This window comes from Leuresthes tenuis, unplaced genomic scaffold (assembly GCF_036924035.1).
Source record: "Leuresthes tenuis unplaced genomic scaffold, fLeuTen1.0.hap1 SCAF_17, whole genome shotgun sequence".
In the NCBI taxonomy this organism is placed as follows: domain Eukaryota; kingdom Metazoa; phylum Chordata; class Actinopteri; order Atheriniformes; family Atherinopsidae; genus Leuresthes; species Leuresthes tenuis.
Genome location: NW_027325371.1, coordinates 9599279 through 9617684, shown reverse-complemented (window position 1 = coordinate 9617684; position 18406 = coordinate 9599279). Strand labels below are relative to the sequence as shown.

The 18406-nt window shown below is 37.8% G+C and overlaps 1 protein-coding gene across 1 annotated transcript; it reads left to right on the top strand.

Moving 5' to 3' along the window:
- The first annotated feature begins 332 nt into the window (after nt 1-332).
- On the top strand, nt 333-17813 carry shisa9b (shisa family member 9b). The gene is made up of 4 exons (XM_072368547.1): nt 333-1143; nt 4675-4781; nt 13792-13932; nt 16398-17813. The coding sequence occupies exons 1-4, from the start codon at nt 635-637 to the stop codon at nt 16778-16780; spliced, it is 1140 nt and encodes a 379-aa protein (XP_072224648.1). The 5' UTR covers nt 333-634; the 3' UTR covers nt 16781-17813.
- Nucleotides 17814-18406: the final 593 nt, after the last annotated feature.

Here is an 18406-nt window from a genome sequence, read left to right as displayed (position 1 = left end):
CATCGAGTCATAATTGCTAAATTCAAATAAATCTCTTTCTCAACATTTGTGACCTCTCTCAGTCTTATAATGACCCTAAAGCTCAGTCTTGTCTTTGATCATTTATCGTTGGGAACATTCGAATCACGCATAGTACCTTTGCCGTAGACTTTATCACACAGCACAATAATAATGGCCTTTAAGGGGTTGTAATCAGAGCTATTGCTCATTGCTCTCCCTCTCTTTCATTTACTCCCTCCCTCTCTCTCCCAATTCACTCACTCACAGGATATTTTGTTTTGTCTTTCTCCCACTCTCTCTATCCCTTTCTGCAACGGGCTCTATGGAGTGAGGGTGCCTCAGAGGTGTCTGACACTATCCAGTATATGTAGGTGCACAGCATAGAGATGCGACTTGACTACTTGCCTCTGTAGACAGTTCACTTGTTATTTGAGCTACCGCTCAGCAACAACTGATTTCTTTTTCTTCTCTCCAAGGGGCGAAAAATACAAGGTGGCGCAAGGCTTTTACGCATGGAGGTTGGAATCAGCCTGTTGGCATTTACGCGCGACTTTATTTCAATCCGCCGAAAGATGCTGCTATGTTTATGAGACCTTGTCGGAGCGTCAAGAAGGGCGTAAAAAAGTGAGCAACGATGAGGGGTACTGAGCTGCTGCTCGGTTACTTTCTAGTGAAAGTTATCGTATGCGACGCGGAGGGCGAGCCGGCTCAAACCGTGGATGAATTCATCATAGTAACCGGGTTTAACGAGTCAGCAGAGGGGGAGAGCGTAGTTACAGAAATCCCACACACCGAGGACAAGTGCCGTGGCTACTACGATGTGATGGGCCAATGGGACCCGCCGTTCGTTTGCAGGACAGGCAGCTACCTGTACTGCTGCGGCACCTGTGGCTTCAGATTCTGCTGCGCATTTAAAAACTCCAGACTGGACCAGACCACCTGTAAAAACTATGATACCCCGCCATGGATGATGACCGGCAGACCCCCGCCAAAAGTGGATGTGGCGCTGGAGTCAGCAAAGGATAAATCCAACCTAATTGTCTATGTCGTATGCGGGGTCGTGGCCATAATGGCTCTGATAGGGATTTTCACAAAGCTTGGTTTGGAAAAGACGCACCGTCCACACAGAGAAAATATGTCAAGGTAAATGGTAATTATTCTTCTTTTTTGATACGATACTTATAATGACTTCTTTGTTGCAGCACAAAGCTTTTTGTCAAAAACAACTGTATCTTTGTCGAACAAAATCAAATTGGGCTGAAAGCAACAAACGTACGTCACTTGTTTCGAAAACAGCTGTAAAAACAACCTCGTGGCTTAACTGTAAAAGAAATTCAGAGTCACCGTCTACTCCCCAGCAATAATAGGGGATGGATGACAGTGAATCTGAACAGTGTATGATGTAACGATGCTCGGAGTTTATTTAATGCATTTGGAATTTTCTAATATGAAAACTGGAAATCTGGACAATAAGTTGGACAAGGATCATCTTTGCCTGTCGCTCAGTGTATTGGATAGGCAGTTTAGAACTATCCCAGGAGATTTCAGTGTTATATTTAGACTTTATGTTCACGGAAAACACATATTTCTGAAATGGACAGAGTGCAAAACGCCAACAATAGAAAGGTGTCATGGGGTCATTGTTTATACTGTTGATTTGTATGTGCTTAAATGTTTCTGGTGCAGTTCTGATGCGATGTCAGATATTGGGAAGAGCAGAATAATGTCTCTGCCTTTGTGGGGTTAGTCCTTAAGTCCCCTTGTGAATCTGAAGTAAAGGACACAGCTTTCCCCTTTGTCTTTGTATGGTTTGTTGACCTGTTTTGCTTCTTTTTTTTTACTGCAAATTTAAAAGAATGTAAGTTATTTTGAATTTAAGTCACCAATTTTCTAAAAGATACCATACAATGACATTCATGTTGCTGAACTGTATATCCTCCATGTAAATCATCACACGTGCATCAGTGTTTTCTTTAAAAGTTTGCTTTTGGCGTTTACTGCCTTCGCTCAACAAATTAAACTTCCCAATAATCCAATTTTGCATTTCATAACTGAAGTTATTATTTTAAGAAATGAAAGATAATTTGAACAAAACGGAAAGAAATATAAATTCAGAATGACAATCTGTGTATTTTCAGGCATCCCAGGGTGAGCTGTAACAGTGCACAATACAAATCAAATTCTGTTGTGCATCGTGGATTATCTGGATTATGTACAACAAGTTGTAGAAAAAGACGTTAATGTGATAATGTAAAAATACAGTCCAAAATGGTTGTAGTAAACATGCCTGTTTGTAACACATATACTTCATCTTTCTGAAACACAATTTACAAACACTAGCACTTTTTCTCGAGCCCATGACAGGAGACATTGTGTGGTTATTGATAATCTGTGAGAGAATATTAGGAGAGTTGTGAAAAAAATGATGTGAGATATAGGAAGATATTCCAGATATTGCAGATATTCCAGCATCACCAGCAGTGACTGGTTTGCTGGGACTGTTGAGAGGAGCGAGATGCGACTGCAAGGTGTGTGGATGAGCCTGTGGCAGAAAAAGCAAGGAAAGGCTCAAGAAAAGTTTTAAAGATGGGAAAAATATTTGGTGGAAATATTAGTATTAAAAAGCCCCCCCAAAAAACAAACAAACAAACAAACAAAAAAACTATGTAGCTGACAGTTTTATGTTTGTGCTGAACTGCAGGGGTGTTATTAACATGCACACATCCTCACAATGCTACACTTTGGGTACTGTCTGCTATGGATTGCTGAAGTTTATCACTACTTCCAAATCTCTTATCACCACTTTTTGTTGTATGCTATTGGATGGTCTGCCTCGTCCAAACGTACACTCATTTGCTGTTCTTTTTTACATGGCAAGGATTGCCATGTGATCTTCCATATTCACAGGCTTGTTTTTTTTAAAAAAGCTTGGGGAAGTTTTTGTCTTCACGTGGGATTTTTTCCGACCTGTTCCCAAAATTTAAGAAGCTGATCGCGCTGAATGAATTCAAAGCAGTTTTATGCAACTCAGAAGATTATACTTCCTAATGTGCCTGCAATTGATTGATTGTATTTACTTTGACAACTGATGCTGATGACCTATGATATTTATCTTTTGATTTTATGAGTTAGTGACGCCTTCATAAATTAAGTTTAATCTTTCATTAACTTTTTGTTATTCCTATGCATTTGTCAGATGTCTGCACATGTAGTTTAGCTTTAACTGTGATGCTGTCTTAGAGACTCAGTGAGACTTCTACTTAAATTAAGGTTATGATAAAAGAGCAGTGGAGTGGGAACACCTGTAGGCGTATGTTGCACACGTTGAGTGTTTGTATAGTTGCTGTCTTCACCAGAAGGAGGGCACAGTTCAACACAGAAAGTTTACACTAGTTATACTTCTGCACTGTATTAAAAACTAAGTTAAGTCCAAAGTCTAGTTCCATATTTTTGGTGAGCTTCCCCAACACACAAACTGGGATATCGCTTCAACTTAAAGGTGCCAATTTGAAACCTTTACGATGCTTTAATGTGAATAAAGTTTAGGTCATCTTTGATCTGATCCATTTTCAACAGCATTTTGTTTGACTGTCAGAAGTCAATTCATCATTAGGGTTTTCACGGCTGGTCTTAAGAGCCAGAGTGTGGGCAGGATTCAATATTTTTCAGATATAAGTGGTCTCATGGCTACAACTTACCAGTCTACAACCCAAGGACAAGCAGTTACAACAATATGAAGGTATGACATTCTACTGTATCCTGCAGGCAGGTTGGAGCACAGTCTCTGAAAAGATTGACTCTCTAAGACACAGTAAGTAGGCTAGGTTATTATTTTCTAATTGGATTGTGAACATCAGTCCTACACAGCTGGACTGAGAATGTCGCCAGCCAATTTGCCGATGTAAAATCGTTTAATCTAATCTCTTTCTGTTTCCTGCTGTTAATTTCAGACACTAATTACAGTTGGTTAATATGTGTTTCTTTCTTGTGGCACAGACAGCAGCATCCTTTTGAGGCATTGTATTCCCATGGATGCAATGCTGAGGTGGAGCTGATACAGTCATTTAAAGAGAGACTCTGTGACAATTAAACATTTTCACATTGCACTCAAAAAATTGATGTTACCGGGTTTCTTTTATCTCTTTTAAAGATGACTTTAATGTCAGAGAAGTATAAATATGTGGACGGAGGTTGTTTCCGAAGCTTTTTAGCAACCTGACGGGCGGTTATGACACCTCAGCAATGACATCATTGTAGTGTCAAAATGGTGCTCACATTTATGATTTAATTTAGCCTGACTTAAGAACTAAAAATGTGTTGTATGCAAAATGTAGGCTTTTGGGAGGAAGAGGGGCTCTCAAGAAAATCACAGTTAATCTGCAATATAGAAAAAGTGGGATTTTTATCTATTTGATTTTTTTAATTTATAGAAAGTGAAGCAAAAAAAGCTGGTGACATCCTGACTTTTAGTTTTTAGTATGACTCAATTTGGTTCTTGTGAGTTTCTAGAATGTAGAGAAGTGCAAAACTGGACAGTGAAATCTTTCTCAAAACAACAGATTACTATACGTTGGATGGTCACAGTGTTCTTTTTAGATTTCCTATGCTGAACAAAGTCTGTGTGTGTACATAGTTACGGAAATATCCTGCCAAAATAATTTTTCATCGTTTCAGAGCTCTTGCACACGTGATCCGCCATCCTGCCTCAGACCATACAGAGGACATCGGACTCAGCCAACAATATGAGAACATACAAACCAGACTAACACTTAACAGTTTCCGTAAGTAGCCCATCACCTTCATACTTATTCACATACCGATTCTTTATCATTTAATCGAACAGAATAAGTTTGCATCTAAATATAGATTTTAAATAAATAAATGGACACTACATGAAAACAATTTCCTAGCGATAGTATATAAACTTTGTAAATCCAAATGTTTTGCCCGCTGTTTAGATCAATCTCAGCAGCAAGTCCGATGCTAAAAGATGTATTCATGTTTTTACTGGGGATTGTCAATTGGAGTGATACCTTGGAAAGTTCTAAATCTATGAGCCAAGACTGGAAATCCATGGAGAAGACAGTGTGGAGGAAAAAAGCCAAGGTTGCCTGTAAATATAAAAAAAAACATAATTGGGAATGAGTTCATTGAAAGTGAATGCATAGGATTTTATCCAGATAATGTTCATTTGCCTTAACGACGCATTTAACAGACTTTTACTTTATTAAACTTCCACTGAGTGAACAAAACTAACCTAACTGAGTGTTGTCAAGCTGTCACTCCAAACAAGTTTGACCACCCGACATGTTTGGCATCATTCAGTGCATGCTCCTCCCTCAAAATTCAGCTGAACAGCCAGAAAAACCTTTGCAAACAAAGCTTTCAGAGTTGCTGACACATTTTAGATTTTTTCAAACAAACTGCTGGATTCATACTTTTCACATTACAAATTCACTTTACTTTTTTTAGTGCAATGTGTAAAATCCATATTTTTAAATATCTTGGCAGTAATGTTCTTGATTCACTTGTGTTTTGAAGACAGTAAAGTAACTCAGTGCCAACCATTTTCAATGGCCGGTGCCTGCCACTGAACTGTAAGCTGAATCTAATGAATTCTTTGATTGTTTAAAAAAACATCTTAAAGTGTGAGCCCTGTCCTCATTTAACCTTGGGAACAGGAAGTGAGAGTGGGGAGAAAAAGAAAATCATTCAGTCAAAATCCTTTGGGCTGATAAAGCAATTAGTCATGTGCTCAACAATCACCGAACACAGACAGTAATTACCAGTGACAACCTAGTGCTCTTTCTTAACCAATACTGTAGGCCACGGCCTTACACATTATTGTGCACCCTTATTCTTTCATTCATCAGCATCAGCGCCTACGCACACCCACAGAGATGCACGCAGACACAGAAGAGTTCTTATTTTTGCTAACCTGGCCTGCTCAGTGCCATACGCTTGATGCTTTCACAGCTATATCCAGTAAATGTCTCTCTACAAGCTCTGCTTCCATCCTAGACAATTATGACAAATGGCAATACACTAAAAATCAGGTTTGAAAATTAAAATTAGCTGCAGCTGAGTGTATCGCTCTCAGAAACTAAATGCAAGACTGTTTGGATTGAATGAAGATTATGTTTAAAATTCTGATAATGATTACATCCATTGTCATACAGCATTTATAGTAAAAGCATGAAATGTGGCGTTCAGTGGAGGTTCAGAGCAAGATAGTTGATGAAATAATTATTTGAGCCAGTTTATGACTCAGTGCATTGAAGTATGAGAATAAGAACTAGTCAAACAGTACATCTTCACACATATAGTCATTTCAGATGAATATATGCCTCTTACCAACAAACAAGGTTTTACACTTAAAAAAAAGTGTAAAACTCAAATTTTTAAAAATGCAAACCAAAACATTTAGTGTTAAGTTGCTAAATAGGTAGAAATCCAGCAAAACTATGAGCACACATTATTTCAAATCCCCAAATAAGAATTCATAATTAGTATCATAGCATTTAAGCGGGTGTTAACTATCTGGTGGCAGCAATATTTTCTAATATGACTCAGATAATAAGGAACATCTATGTGCTGTTTAACTTGTTGTTAAATGTGACTGCCACAAGGCTACTGCTATTTAAGCATCCTATAACTTTATATAAAACTAAGCCAACAAACTGAATGCATTCTTTTTTTGTACAATAAAATATGTGGTACCCTTGTGGCAAGTACACCTATATGTTGTATTAGGAATTAATGGGTTCAAATCTACAGATTTTCACTTTAGAAATTGATAGAAATAGATTTTGAAAACTTTCTTTGGTTTGTTTGGTCAGTTTGGTACTATATGATTACATGTTCTCTCCTTTGATTTAAGTGGAAAAAGGGGAAATTATTTTACTTGCACCACCTTTTTTGGTACCATATACATTCTAGCATCACATACCATGTTGTAGGGAGCAAACTAATGCTAGGAAATTTCTGAAGAAGTTTTTATGGTTGCCGGTGTAGCTACTGCCCCTTGAGATACTTTAATAATCAGATACACTTCGAAATTACATCGACAATCCAGCATACGGCAACTTCTTCCTGTTAGTACTGAGATGAGCTAAATGAGAAACTCTTATTAACCTTATTTTAACTGGTATAGACTCAACCAACACATGTTGATATGTGCACATTTTTTTTTTATTTAGTTCGAAGTGCTTGCAGGTCTATAGGTTAGATAATGTAAAGAATATCCTTTAATTGTTAAACTGCATCCATTTTAGCTGACAAACCTTTATTTTAGTATTATTATTATTATTATGTAATTAAGAGCATTGTGCAAATCATATACCATACGCTCATGCAGCTTATCTTTGGTGGATGACTACTATATCAACACATTGGAGACCACAAGCCAGAGGATTACTTTTACAATGAAAATTGGTCAAAGTGAGAGGAAAAATTTAGGTACAAAGATGCAAAAAACTGATCAGCATCTGCTTACGAGCTTGAGATTTTTTCTCAGGCAGACACTTTCTGCAAGCCCTCTTGGAAAAATATATTTTTTACACTAAATTATGGATATATAGTTGAGACTTCACTGTACAGAAGAGAGGAATGATTTTAAATTCCTTTTATCTAATGACCTTCAACTTCAGGACCCAGCGAACAAAGGCTTGCTGAGATGTTCAGAGACTGAGTTTGCACAGTTATGATTGCTGTTTTCTTGACAGCAATCCTTGGAAGGTTATGAGAGGTGAGATGATATTTTTTCACATATAGATCTGTCTTGTGCAGCTGTGCTTTCTGGTGACATGCCCCATCTATAATAGTCACTGTAAATTGCAGATGGTTCAATGCAGTGAATGGGAGTTCCCAGAGGGACCCCTCGTTTCTCATCGGTTACCTGTCAGAGATTACAATAATCTGTTAGACTGCGGTGTTTTTTCTCAGACTACAAGTAATACAGCTTTGTAACCTGGCATTCTTGGGCAGCCACTACTATCTTGTCTATGCCTTATTGGACTTTTGCGTACATGGGGCAATAGTGAAGTATTGCCTCTTTTCAGTCAGCCAGACAGAACGAAGTCTTTGCTCACTGTCAACACTCCACTGTAGCATGACAGCCCATTTCCTCACTTCCACATAGAAATGTATCTCCGCTGCATTATCTCTTACGACAGCTGAGAGGCAGATACCAAATGGAGACGTCTACGCATGGTTCAGTTTCCACCTGCCATTTATCATATGAGCAGTATGCCAGAGCGTCAAACCTTTAAGGAGATGATTACAGGCTTCCTGTGAGGAAACACTAAAAAAATTGGACTGTGACAGGAAAGTTTATGGCTTCACTCCTAGTGAACTTGCCATTCGCAGATAGTTATCTTAAATTTTCATCTTACTAACGAAACTAAAGAAATTTATATTTACAAATGTTGTGTCATTTTTCCTTTTACTTAAATGATGGACCTGTGTAAAGTAAAGTACAACCCCAATTAAAAAAAAAGTTTGAACACTTTGTAAAATATGAATGAAAAGCATACTCATGCATGTATACTCTGACATGGATGGTGGTCAAATTAACTGGCCAGGTCGAGCTGAACTGTGCATGTAAACGTACAGAATGACAATTCTCCTTTGTACACTTGTGGACACTTTTTCAAGGTGCTTGATGAGTAGGTTTTTTTCAGTTACCTTTGAAGCAATTCAACCTTTCTTTTGTTGACTCCAATTGGCCACTTGCTGAAGGTTTTGGGGATTAGGGAGCTTCAACAATCTTTACCCATGCTGGCCCATTCTACTATGTTTTGTTCATGTTTTATGGTGAATATTAAGTATTGTTGTTTATGTGGGCAACAATTTGCAAGTTTTTTTTTTTTTTTTGTAAAGATGAGATCTGGTGCTTTGTTCATGTGTTCAACCAGTCACCAAATACTCTACACACTGTCTGAACCAGCCACAAAACTGAAACATCATCTGGACCAGGCAGCGTAAAGTTACGACAGCAGCTACTGAAATGTAGGCGCTAAAAAAGACTGCACAGACAGAGTGGCACAAAAAAAGAGTGGGTGCTTCCCTTCTTCACAACAATGATGACAATTATGAAGAACAACCTCCTTTCCGAAAGTGTCTCATGATGTTGAATGCTGTGTGGGCCATTTGTGGGCCCCTCATGTGACTGAAGATAGAACTTCATACATTTTGCTTTTATACATGTTTTGGGTTGCTCTCATGCTACATAAATAATTTTAGATCAATAAATTGCTTCCTTTCTTATGCTACGTGATCATTAATAATAAAGGTTTTTAATATTAACATAGGTGAAATCTTTTCACTGTAATGGATATGTTAAAGAAACATAATTTAATGATTATTTTCATCTTAACAACCCTTAACATCATTATCATAAAAATACTATAAGATCTAGAAGTATATCATCATTATAGGATTTTTGTGAGGTATTCTTACCAAATGAATAACATGTTGAAGTATATATCTGCAGTATAAGACAGATTTGACCAAATGATTTATCTGTACATGGATACATTTGAGAATTGGTAAGCTCAGCTGCAAATGAGTGATTATGCAAGCATGCAATTTAAATATACTATTTGACAGGAAGGGGTTCACAGGTCAGACAAAAATAGCACAATACTGCGAGGGAAAGAAAAGAATATTTTCATCACTAACTTGACAGTAGGTTGTCTGTAAATAAGAACGCCTTTCTCCTTGTACTATTTATTTCAGGGCACACAGTTCCCAAAATACTCTCTTAAATCTTTTATGAGTTCCAGGGAGGTGTCTGTGTCGAGTGTTAACTCACTTATTTTCCACAAAAAAAACCATGCAGTCTTTAACCTTACCAGTCTCCAGAAGTGGCCTACTTTCTCCCAGCAGCTGACACAAAAGCTGCAATGTTTAAAACATCATGTGCCCAGATGAGACTCAGTCATGAAGTCGATAAATATTAGAAGGAAAGATGCACAACTACATACAGCAGCACCTCCATTTGAATTGAGTGTGGCATTCTGAAAATCATCACTTATTCAAATTATTAACTTTTGGTGTCTTCTCCTTTAAGGATATATAATGACACTGACCTTGACTGAAGTGAAACTGCTCAAATGGCGTCGGTTACAAATGACCTCCTGAGTGGATGGCCTCAGTGAGAACACAAAAATAGTACAATACAGTATACATCTGTGTGTCAAGGACTTTTCGCAAAGCAGGATTAATAAAGGATCACTGTGGTTAAATAATTTCAAGTCATGTCAATTCCATATGTACCATGAAAGAAGATTTCACTGTCAACTCAAACAAGATCACTCTAAATGAGAGCCTGTATCCATGGCCCACTTACAATGAAATGGAAACAGGTCAATAAGCTAAGAAAAACAGCCTGAAAATTTAACACAGATTTTTGATGTCTGTTTTTAAATAAAAAGGTCACAGCTGCTCAGTCACTGAAGCACAATTCTTGTCATGGGAGAAATTTGGAGTTCGAGCGGACAGCCTGCATTGATTGGCCTTGAATAGCCCTTTGTGACCAACTTGAACCAGGGGTTCAGTTTACTTTGCTTTGGATCCTTCCTAACTGAGAGGAATGGCCTGGAAGAATCTAAATAGCAGCCATTTAAATTCTCCAGATACTAAGGAGAGAAGCTTCAATGCCTATTTTGATATATATTCTTTAGCATAGGATTCACCAGACCATCCTTTATGAAGGAGAAGAGATAAATCTGTCCCACAATTCCTTGCAGCCACAAGCGACGCTCAAATATTTTCATCCAGTCAAATTAACTGTGATTTGTGTGGATAAATATGAGGACACAAAAGAGGGTGTGAGTAGCCTGTAACCACAATATATTTAACTTTAAAAAATTAATAATAAAATTATTTATTTTTAATTGTGAACCTTAACAATTAAGTTATATTCTATATTATTTGAAATACAACATATTTAAAAAGACCCACATCACAGCTTTGTGTAAGTGTGGTCAGATTGTCACTGCAGAGTGCTCATGTTTCCTGTGTCCATAAGAATTTTTTCTTCTTTCCTTAACCACATGACGTTTTCCATTGAGGTCAAGGAAACGAGCTTAGGGAAAGAATATAGGAGATAATCTTTTTGACTATTCGACCAGAACGCAGGCCCTGGTGCTGCTGCCAATTTAGAACCTTCTGAAGGTGAGTTCAATCTTCCGTGGGCCAGAACTCTACAACAATGCCACATGATTACGTCACATTATGTCACTACCACCTGTTCCCCATTTGAATGTCAAATGAACCTTCCTGCAGAATAATCAAAATGCTTCTAGAGGACTACGGTGGCGAAGACCATGGTGAAAATGAGAGACACTACCCCAAGTTGTGTTCAGTCTGGAAAGTCACACTCTGTCTTTGACTGGATATATTACTGGGAAAGAGCACCCTGAGAAATTCTTGAACCCTGGGGACCTGTGTCCAACTCGGTTTTAAAGAGGGAGGCGACTGATGGATGTGAACTTGTCTCTTGAGACACAGTCAGTGAGGTAGTAAAAGAAAGTCAGTAGCAGCAAAGTTTCAGGGTTGAACAGGACCAAGTGACATTCCTCAACTTCCCTTGTAAGAGCTCTGACAGGATACTGTAAGGTGGGTCAAGACTGATAGTCTAGCCTCAGATCCAACAGGAACAATGCAAAATGTCTGGGCTATTACACAGTGAACCAGGGAACGGCTTATGACAAGGATTTGGTGCTTCAGAGTATGGAGTGCCAAGGCTGCCCCTGCATGCTGTTAGGTCCTTATACACTCAGACTAAGAGCTGTGTTTGTATTCTCCCCGTTATGTCAGACCTGTTCAGTGTGTTTGCACTCCTGTGGGTGACACTCATGGGCACAATTTTAATGCATAGCTGTAGTTAGGAAGGCACTCTATAAAGAATCAAAAGGTCACATCTCTGAAATAGCTACATTTAATTAGAGACCAAGTTCTCTCCAAAAATGATTGCAAGCTCTCTTCAGTTGAAGGGGAAGTGTCTATCTAAGTTAAAGAAGTCTAACAATCAATGGATCTAGTTCATGGGTCAATGAGATCTGCAGACATGCAGTTTCTGTTTGTTACCATCTACATATCCAGCATCAACTATGATAGTGTGCTTTGGAAACTCACAAAAATACAAGCTTTCAATTGCAAGATACTGAAGTTTTAGTTTTATATGCAGGATTCATGGCTGAACTGAGACTGGGTGAGGATTTTGAAATTGTGGGAGTAGCTCAGAGTGCATCTCTTATGCTGTAGAGAAGCCAATTAAAGTGATCGGGGCACCTGATGAGGATGGCCCCTGGGCACCTCCATTTAGAGGCCTTTAAGAGACTATAATATATTATATATGGAGGCCCCAGGACTGACCCAGGATGTACTTGAGGGATGATATAAACCTGTTGGTGTGGTAGCAACAGGGGATTTCCTAGGAGCTGCAGTTGGTGATTAAGAGGTGTCTCTGCTCCCCCTGTTTCAACCCCTGCCTTCAAATGGACCTGAAAGAAGTTTGAAGAATGAATGAATAGGATGTTGGGACTAAATTGCTTTTTTTCAGATTAATTTTTTTCTTTTGTCTTCTCCCAGAATCTGTTTTCTATAGAAACGAGGAACTGATGGAAGTATGCTCTTCAACAGATCTATACCTGCGATGGTGTCTTTTTTAAACATCACTGTTTTTGAAAATAGCTTTCAACAAGCTGAATGATTCAGGTGATATCGCCTCATTACAAGGCAAAAACAACCTGGTCCTGCACTTTATAAGTATCCCATAAATCTGATTGTTCTCATTACACTCCCCCTTTGTTGAGTAGAGTGAAGTGAAACATAAGTTGAAACTGTCTTTTTCATTACTTCATGAGACAGCATCAATAAACGGAGACTTTTCAAATAAAATTAGCACAGTAATAAAGTTTCTTGCTGACCAGTGGGGAATAAGAGCCTAATTAACCTATTTTCTGTATTAATTATCTGTTTTTAATCAGACTTATTCTGGTCCAAGGACCCATCTCATTTAAAGCTTATCAACAATAACAGTGATGAATTTTTTATAATCAGGTTACTGATAGATATCATTATAGATTAATTCAGGCACCTCCTCTGATCTGATTCATGACAAATAACAGAATGAATGGTTATTCATAACCTCATTACACTTGAAATATTGTGATTGTGTGCCAGGATGAGATTAAATGAAGCATAAATAGAATTCTAATGAAAGGTTACATCTGTTACAACAGGTATTGGATCCAAAAACATGCTGACATCTCTATACCAATACATCTATAATGGACACATGCAGCAGTCCTCAGACTACTGACTGATTTTATATGTTGCTCTAATCTCCTTTAAACTAAGCAAAGAGAAGACACTTCGAACATCTGTTCACTCTGTCATGCCAGCAGGCAGTGAGCCAGTATATTTGCTGTGCACCCCTTAATTTACCAGCTGTCTAATATAGGATTAGTTTGGTGCTAGAAACTGCAGAGAGCAGTCAAGATTCTCCAGCTGAGTCCCCCAGAAAGCCTTCTTTAAGGGGAATGCAATTCTACCAAGATGAAGAAACATATATTCGAATTAACCATCCAATTCTATCACATCTTGTTTGAGCTAATGCTTAGAAATCTTCACACATCTCAATTACAAAACTGAATTTGTCATTGGAAAGTGTTGTGGGTGTTATTGATTTTGGTTTTGTTGATCCCGAAAATGTTGATGGATTTAAAAAGAAAGACAGTGGTTTAGTTTCTGCATTAAGAACTTGTGTTTCCTCTTCTTTAGACAACAACCAGATGAACAATGTGGCTCAGTCACCAACTTTGATAAGTCAGCCATATCCAGCAGTTGGACAAATCACCAGCCCATATGAACAACAGACACCCCTCAAGGATCTCAACAAGTACACCACGCTCAAGGCTGTAGGTAAGAGGTTGTTGACCAGAAGCCATGGTAATAAAAACTGCAGATAATAATTAGTTATATGGTTATATATGTTCTTCTGAAGCCTCTTCTTTCATCTGATTAGGACTCAATTATGTGCCCTCTTATAAACACTAATCATGGAATTCCTGCATTGTATACGTAGTGTTACAGTTAACAGAGTGAAATGGAAACAGTACATTCTGTAATAAAAGAAAACACGAGGACAAGTTTATAAATTAATGAGGCAGACATTTCAGCTGAAATACTTCAGTAGATGTTATTTAGAATCTCAATAAAAATAGATGTGGTTAATTTCATGCTAAATACTTATCTCCTATCTCAAGAGATGGAAACATGGTATCAAAATATTGTGCTAGCTGTAGTTATTTTAAGCTTTGTTGTCATTCCTATTATAGCTTAACATCAACAGTACATCTGGCTGACTTTTTCTTTAAAGAAGAACACAGTTTGTCTGAAGCCCCTTTAAATCTTTGCCCTACAAAATCTCGGTGAGTTAATCCAATGTCCATCCAGGAAAGAGAACTGAGAGATTATTCAAGGAAGCAAGTTTGTTGTTCTTCTCATGTTTTGAATATTATGCAAAGCAGCATTTGAAACAGGAAAGTACAGGAACTCCTACCAAGTTAGTACCACTTCACAATGTGGTAGTAGATTGTTTTTATGTCTGTTTGATATTGTAAATCTTCAATGACAAAAATATACAAGCTTATATTGTCAAAGTTTGTGGGCAAAACAATGCCTCAGTTACCTATTTAAAGTACATTGTAATACAGTAAAGGATTGTCAGTTATATCTAAGATGAATTACAATTTCTCTGCCTCAGAATAACAGTTTAAGCAGAATTTATATTAACTGTGACATTTGCGTTGCTTTTATTAGGAATACCAGTCATCATTACCTGTTCTTCTAAAACTCTTAATATGAGCAGAAAGAAAACAAACACATAGGCATCAAAGTATTTTGTTAAGGTATTTGCGGATCTATTTTGATACTATTAGCACAGAGAAACGCAAGCTTTTTATAGATTCAACCTCAGTCTGTTAGCAAGGTTTGACAGACCTGGCAGTGGAATAGATGACAGCTATATGCATGTATATTGTAAGTCCTGTCACAGCTTGCAAGCTTTGTGATTCACACAAGCACCTCCAGTTTCTTAGCTTCTAATCCACTGAAATGCTGTCATGCAAACTACTGATCATTAGGGGAAATTTAAAAGGAGCAAATCTTATCAAATGAGATCTGGAATAAGATCACTCAAGAGCAATAAATAATAAAAACGAAGTAAGGTAATATATGTGATAATCTTCTATCTCTTATGCTCTGAAAATATCACCAATACTCCCACAACTACTACTACCTCTCATCTCTATCACTTTAACTGATTTGATTCAAGGATAAATGTAGTCTGTTTCTAATGAGCTGATCCCAGCATAGTGGTTGTAATAGACAAATTACAACAAATGATAATAAAAGCAGTGTTGAAAGAAAAATTTCAACTCTGTGCTTAGCTAATACTCTAGTGCTGCACTAATACAATTTAATAAACTGAAATCATGTTAATAAGAATTCATAACCTGAGAACAAGCTATTTAAATCACAGTGTTGTTACAGTAGCCCAGAGAGGACAAACCATGGGGTCTTTGGGCATTTTTCACAGCTTCCGTAGTCTACGGATCAGCAGTGAGTGGTAAAAGAGTTACACATTTCTATTTGTTCCAGAGGGCAGTAAATTATGTGACAACTATTAGCACTCTACAGTACATACCTGTACAAAAATGTTCAGCGACTTTTTAAAGCAACCGTACATGACGAAAATACACAAAGTAAATTCTTATTCTAATAATTAACAAAGTTAATACCTGGTTATTATTTTAGGGGCTCCAGTTTGCTTTGTGTGCATGCACACAAGGATGCATATGGAAATGTATAAGCCCATAAATGATGCGTTACCTTTTCCTACCAGGGGTTCACAGTATTCTCCTCATTTGATTGTGGCAATGAGCCAAGAAAACACTTCAGTGAACCAGCAAATACAGGAAAAAAAGCTAGCAGTTAACATAGATGAGGGCAAGGATTTAGGGAAAGAGAAAATCTTTAAAAACATATTTGAATATATCGAGTAAAGGCATTCAGTATATGAAGATTTAATGTAAACAGTTTATCATCAGTCTCTGCATTAAGTATTTATAGTTATAAAAAGCAGTAATGTTGATAGTCGCAAGCCTGGTTCCCTTCAGATGACATCCAGCTCTAATGCATGGTGTTAGATTTCCAGCGGGTGTTTCTATTTATCTCACCAATTTTCCTGTTTATTTTTTCCAGATTCTCTAGAGAGATGGAAAAAACCTCAGAACTTTAAGCCTCTATAATGATGTCTTGAGAGACAAATAAATGCTTGGGAAATGATAAAATTGTCATTGTTTATTCATTAATTTATATTTTAGCAGAGAAAATGAATGACAGCTACCAAAGCAACCGACTTCACGCAATTGAGATGACAACCAAGGGCAGCCTTCCAATGGAAGGTGTGGAAATGGAACCAGAGCCAAGTAATCCTTACAGCCCTCCGAGACAGGTGTCTATGAAGCAAAATGGAAACAAATACAGAAGTCCTAAGAGCTACAGCTCCCAGTCACTGTCTCAGAGCTCCAGCACTGCAGCCAGCCCAGGGATGCTAAGACCCTGGCAGAGCAGGGACACACTGGGACACCGAAAGAGTTATGGCCCAAAGAAACTCTACATCATGGAAACAGAGTCACACAACACTCGCTACATGCCTCCACAACCATACTTTGTCACCAACAGCAAGACAGAAGTCACAGTATGAGGGACTGTGATCATCAGGCTTAAAATGAGTCGGCATTTAAAGGAGATGCTAATTGTTGACTCTGAGTAATGTCGCAACAAAGGCCCAGATATGGTAATATATGCATATGTGTAAAGAATGGGCAGCAGTTAAAGTGCCATCTAAAGGTGGACTGTACCGCAACAGGACTTTGGGTCAATCACTGGACCTCAGGAGGGCACAATGATAAAAATTGTGGGGTTGACACTCATATAACCCAACTGCTAACGTTGCATAAATCATATCACAGTGTTAGGATGTGAAACATTATGCACTGTTGTTAGGATCTATGGAAATCTCAAATGACTTTAAGATTAAAGTCTGCTCTGTATTTTTAAATGAACATTGTAAAATGGAAAGAAAAGCCTCCCTAATTTATGTAATCAAAGTTAAGAAGTCCGTGATTGATTATTGATGAAATGCGTCACTACAAAATATCCGTGAATGACCATGTGATGAAGAGAATCCGTTATTCTTTGATGCTATAGGTGTTGAATTGAGTGCAATGTCCAAGATTTTTTTCAGGGTTTTTTTGCATTATGTTCCATATCATGTTCTTGATTAATAATAAGAGCTCCCTTGAATATTACGCACAATTGCATTCTAATTCAAAATTTCTCAAAAGTTCACTTTAGGAAGTCTGCACATTTAAGGACGAAGTAAAAACTACAGCAACCCTGCTTCCAAAAAAAGTCGTTATGCTGTGAAAAATGCAAATTAAAGCAGAATGCAATCTAATCTAAATGCAATGTCAATTCTTCAAACCAGGTATTTCATTTAACAGATATAACGTTTCTGATACTGAAACTGTGAATCTTTTGCTCTGTTTTGCATTTTGAAAAATACATATTCGTTGTTTGATTTGATGCTAGCAGCATGTTTTCAAAAATTGCAAACATGGACGCTCATGTTAGAAACAGGCATGATTCTGCAGTGGGAATCACTGCTTGAGCTCTGGAAGCCCAATCTCACATTAAAACAGGCAATTAGTGCCCACATGTCCACAAAAAAAGTCCAGAAATTTTAAGATGGTACTATTTTACTTTGCTTGTTGTTTTGTATGGCACAGGATTGATGCGTTATGACCATGTATTTATAAATATCTAAGCCTAACCATGTGTTTTTCTCCTTAACCCTTACCATGCGTTTTTGATATCTAACCAAAACCTTATTTTTTACACCTGAATCTAACCAACCTCTACAGATAGTGAAGTTGATCCTCGATTCTCTGGTGAGACAGTCTGTAGTGTAATGTCATCTGTAGCTTTCTCTTACCCCCTTATAAGCCTTTTAAATACATGTTACAGTTGAACAATATCACTTAACTGTTTTACATAACGCAAAATGTAAGCTGAGGCCTGCATGATGGACCTGAATTTTCTCCCCATCCAAGTGTGGGTTCTCTCTGGGTACTCCCACCTTCCAAAAACATGCATGTTAGGTTAATTGGTGACTATAAATTGACCCTAGGAGTGTGCCTTGTTGGTTGTCTCATTTGTCTCTGTGTAGCCCTGTGATGGACTGTGGATCTGTCCGGGGTGTGCCTGCTGGGACAACCTCTAGCCTGTGGGATAGACCCTGAATGGGAGTAAGCAGGTATAGAAAATG